The sequence below is a fragment of the Diospyros lotus genome, chromosome 12, assembly GCF_014633365.1.
Source record: "Diospyros lotus cultivar Yz01 chromosome 12, ASM1463336v1, whole genome shotgun sequence".
NCBI lineage: Eukaryota > Viridiplantae > Streptophyta > Magnoliopsida > Ericales > Ebenaceae > Diospyros > Diospyros lotus.
The window spans coordinates 14,211,415-14,216,276 of NC_068349.1; the positions used below are offsets into that span (position 1 = coordinate 14,211,415).

Genomic DNA, 4,862 nt, shown 5'->3' on the forward strand with positions numbered 1-4,862 from the left:
TTTCATATTTACTTTTTAAAAAACAAGATTGTTTTTTACACGGTTGATATCTTTGTTTCTCAAAAGAATTTTTTAATATAACCAATTCACCCCCTCTCTTGGTGTGTGCCATAGCATTTCCTGGTCTAATAGAGAAAGGCTTGGAGAAGAAGATAAATGGGAATGGAGAAGGATTGGAGCTCTCATATATATATATAAATATATATATGACATTTACACATTTTCCTTCACCTTTTCATTTAATCCCCATAATATCCTTTATCATTTACATTAACTCAAATAATACAAAATTCTTTTACACACATTCCCATTATACAATTTCACCATTTTTCTTCTTTTCCCACTTTTCATGCATTTCCACAACACCTACACATCTTTATTTATTTTTATCCTCATTTTAACCAAATAATACTAAACATTACTCGAGCAAAATAATTCTTGGAACATAATTTTGATTTACCTGATACCCACATATATCACACATTAAAATAATATTATCAAATAAATCTAGACCCACTAACGAGTCATTACAAGGCCACTTCAGATTCCGTTAGTCACGTGAACATTTTTCATTTGCAAGATTAGACGACAATGTAATGGGTCATCATAGTTGACGTTGAGTAAAGTTCAATGAGCATGTAATAACAATCTAAAGTTCAGTGAATAAATAGTTACATTTTTAAAGTTCAGTGAGTGTGTATTGAATTTACCCTTTTGGTTTTTAATATCTTTAGTTAAATTATATAAAATTCAATTTAAATGAAAATAAAATCAACTAAAGAAGAAGAGTCAGTGGGTGAACCCCCTTTCTTTTCTCTCTCTCTCTCTCTTTTGAAAGGAGAATCCACCAACAATTGTCACTAGAACCCATCTTGTGGGTTTTCAGAGCAATGGGTTCTTGGAGCTGAGAAATAGGAGGAAGATAATAATTTTAGTGGACAATAATTTTGTTTTTGTTTTTATTTTAATTTATATAACATCCCACATTGAGCGATTGAAAGGATCGGAACAACTTAACTTGATGAGCCTACGCGAAGTTTTCAAGGGTCATCCATCCTTAAGCTTCCCTAACTCAAACACGCTTAATCTGGGAGTTTTTTGTCTACATTCAGCCCAAAAAGTATTCAGCTAGTGTTGTTACATTCCTTACTTATTCTTGATATATACTACCATTCTCTGATCTCTTTGAGTATTACAATTTACATTTAGATTTCATAATTATTTAATTTAATTAAATTTAGATAACAATGTTACAATATAGGAGGTGTTTGCGTCAAAGATGTGGATGTAATTTGCCCCATTAATAAGTTTGTTGTTTTTGAATAAAAGGTTAAACATGAAAATAAGATTATAAGTTTACTAATTACAAAGCCGATAATCTTAATCTTATGTATTAGTTACGTCTACGTCTACGTCTTTTTAACATAGAGCATCAAACACTTGAGGAATTAATCAATCAATTTGAAAGCATTGGTGGCGTGGGGTGGACGATTCTAGATCAACTCCACATTTTTAGGACAAAGTTTGGCAACTCCTGCCGGCCGCTGCCAATTAATCCAAAAGAACTCAAAGTCACATCGTTTAGAGTCAAAAGTTAGCAACACAAGCATCAGAATCACGAGCTAGAAAAGGGGCAGAACTTGACTATAGTTAGATATATAGAACAGCTTCTAAAAACTATAAATAAATAATAATAAATAATTGCATATACATTGACAAACACCATGTATGTTCTTCACCAATCCAAGCCAGCCGTCATGCATCCATCACAGCCTCTCTTTCCCTACCCAACTACAGTTGTTCAAAGAGAGTGGGCGAGTAGGTAGGTATTCACTCCATGCTGATTGGAGAAAAGCAGCATTTGCAGCCCTCTTGGCATGGCTGTGGAATCTCACAATTGGTTGCTGAACCCTCCTTCCTCTTCTCCTCCTGCTTAACTGTTGCTGCCTCCTTGAGCTTTCCCCAGCATTCCACCTTGTTGAATTCTTCAATGTTGGAGTGGAAATACACCCAAACCAAAGCTTCCTGTAATTCTGGGTAGTTCTTCAACAAATCCCCATCTCCATGAACAAAGGCCTTGAGTACCTGCAGTGTGAACAGATAGCATTAATTGCCTTTAATCTATTGTAATATGGAAACTAGTACTTGTGTCTTAAGGACAGAGAGATCAGTGGGGAAGTTTACCACTGGGAGTTCTCTGCAGAAAATGAAGTATCTGAGCTTAGCACATAGATCTAATAGGGGGTGGCCACCACTTATGTGACAGTGAACATGCAGAGACATTTTCCCCTTCACCTTCTTCCACTCTCCCACCACTTCGTCTCTCTGTAACCTGTGGTACCATCCCTGCAGCTGCAAGTACAAGCCCGCGTCTCCTCACCAAAAAATAATATAACAATAACTATGATGATAAAGAACTTAGTTAGGAGGAGTGATGGAACTCTCTTCGTTTTGATTCAAATAAGATCCTATCTGAAACCCAAAAGAGATAAAGTTCAACAACTAATAAAATAGTAATTATTTTCAATCTTTTGGACTTCGGTTTTAAGGGCTGCGATCAACTTGAAAGGAATCAAAGAAGACAGAAACTCACACACACACACACACACACACACACACACACACACACACACACACAACCAATAGAATGTCCCCTGTTTCCCCCTGTTCCTTAATTTAATACACAAAATAATGGAAACCCAGCCATATCGCCAAATGGGATAGTTGAAAGCAAACAATGATCACATATGGGTCTTCACTTTTGCAGCAGGTAAAGATCAAAACCTGGGAGCAGTTAATGGTTTGAGAGATAGCCAGTGTGATCTTGGAGGTTATATCGCTATGAGTAAGCGTGTAAGTCCTGGGGAGCTTGCCCGGATGCTTCTTTTCATCAACTCCTAGGAACAGAACCTTCAGCTTCGAAGCTTCAAATATGGCCGGCCCGAATAACCTCGCAACCTATCCCGATCAGACCTTAAAATCAGAAAGCACGTTTTCGTTCACATGATAGAACACAAACAACAATGGACAGAAACTCACGGGGACAACAGATTGGTGCTTCTTGGCTGGTTTCCTCCCCCACCTCCTTTGTGGCTGTTGTTGATGAGGCTTTAGCTCCAGTAGTTGGTGAGAAGGAGAAGCCGCCAAAGTCGCCATCGCCGGTCTGGAGATGCTTCAGGCTTCAGGCTTGAGCCTTGCTCAGCCCCCTTTTACTGAATTAATTGATTCTACCCTGGTCGCCGGCTTCCGCCGTATATGACGGCGGTATTAATGCAAATTAAGAAGTTTGATGTGGGGTGGCTTTTCCGTTTTGGGGGTTGCGTTGCTTAGGGGTTTGGTATCAATTGATGTGCAATGAGCGCGTGGAGACAGCCTCAAGAGTTGGGCATGCGTGTCGGCATGAGACCCCTTATGAAGACGCGAAACTTTGCTTCAACGCCAACCCATCTGCTCCAATGCCCACCTTGTAAGCGCCTTATATACCGAATAACTAAGGCTATTCTCTTTATTTTTTAATTTTTAATTTTAAGTTTTAAATTTATTTTTAATTTTTATTTTTGGTAATATGTTTTTAAAAAATTAAAAACGTATTTTTTTGTCATTTTAAAAAACTATTTCTCAAAACAGAAAATTAAAAAATACATTCTCTTTGAAATTTTGAAAATAATTTTTTAATAATATTTTATTTAATAAATTTGATTATTCAATAAATTAGAAATATTTAATGTTAATATATTATTAAAATATATATATATTTTAAAGTTAATGAATTTTGTAATATTTTTTTCCATTACAATAATAAAATATAAATAAATAAATGTATTTTAAATTTAGAGTTTGTTTTAAATGAAAACACTCAAAAATAACTTTTACAATTTTTTTTTGGTTTTTAAAAATACATTTTTAAAAACAGTAAAGAGAGCATGTTTTTATTATTTTAGAAAATCAAAAACTAAAACTGACTTGAAAACAGCAAAAAGAACGCAACCTAAAATTTTGTTACGTATATCAACAAATTCATATTAGACCAACACACAAATAAATATTAAATAAATCTAGAATTATTAGTTTGCATGATAAAATCTTATCATCATCAAGAACATAAACGAGAGTATAGACATGGAGATTTTGTTCTCTTGCCCGCTTCATACAACTTTTATGTTGCTCGATGCGAGCAAACTTGAGAAAAGGGGGGGTCCCATACTCATTGCAAGCCATCTCAAGCAACATAAGAGTTGCTCAATGTGGCAACATAACAGGGCCCGTACACAAGATTAGGGTGTGCCTAAGCATTCTTCCTCTTAACTTTATATTCGGTACTTAATTTTCCTAAAATACAAATAAAATACATACAAACTTGGTATGCAGATAGCATTACCAATACAAAAGTACATAAAACTATCTATATGTGAGTTTATAAAAGTGTTTATAATTTTAAAAAATTAATTAATAATAGTGAGTATTTATAATTTTTTAAGTATACAGAATAGTATATAAATTTCATTTCCAAATAGCACTACCACTGCTGCATTGGCATGGTTATTAATCTTAAGACGATTTTTTTTTTATTCACTTAGGATATCCGAGATTCGTCTGATTAATTTTCAGGAGTAGGTGATCTTCTCTTTTGATGCACTCAATTCAGGTAAATCAAGATGTAGACATAGTCTATACATACTTAGAACTAAATATTTGGTGTAATCTATGTGAAATTTGTCTTTTAACATTATTGCTATCTTTCAGTTAAATGTTGCCTTTCAACAATAAATCTGTCTTTTACGATATTGTACTGGTTCAAACCCTAATACTTTATATAAAATTTTAAATATTTTACTATCGCATGAAGCTCTCAAGACCTATTA

General features: G+C 34.4%; 1 protein-coding gene across 1 annotated transcript; it reads right to left on the reverse strand.

The window, feature by feature from the left end:
* Positions 1 to 1,617: 1,617 nt before the first annotated feature.
* On the reverse strand, positions 1,618 to 3,436 carry LOC127786948 (protein STAY-GREEN homolog, chloroplastic-like). The gene is made up of 4 exons (XM_052314743.1): positions 3,040 to 3,436; positions 2,785 to 2,958; positions 2,185 to 2,352; positions 1,618 to 2,085 (listed from the first exon to the last, which is right to left on the reverse strand). Exons 1-4 carry the CDS (start codon positions 3,154 to 3,156, stop codon positions 1,831 to 1,833), a joined length of 714 nt encoding a protein of 237 aa, XP_052170703.1. The 5' UTR covers positions 3,157 to 3,436; the 3' UTR covers positions 1,618 to 1,830.
* Positions 3,437 to 4,862: the final 1,426 nt, after the last annotated feature.

Coding starts and splice junctions, on each gene's coding strand:
- LOC127786948 (XM_052314743.1), bottom strand. CDS start 3,156: ATGGCGACTTTGGCGGCTTCTCCTTCTCACCAACTACTGGAGCTAAAG. Junction 2,959..3,039: donor AGCACCAATCTGTTGTCCCC/GTGAGTTTCTGT, acceptor TGATCGGGATAG/GTTGCGAGGTTATTCGGGCC. Junction 2,086..2,184: donor TCTGCAGAGAACTCCCAGTG/GTAAACTTCCCC, acceptor TTCACACTGCAG/GTACTCAAGGCCTTTGTTCA.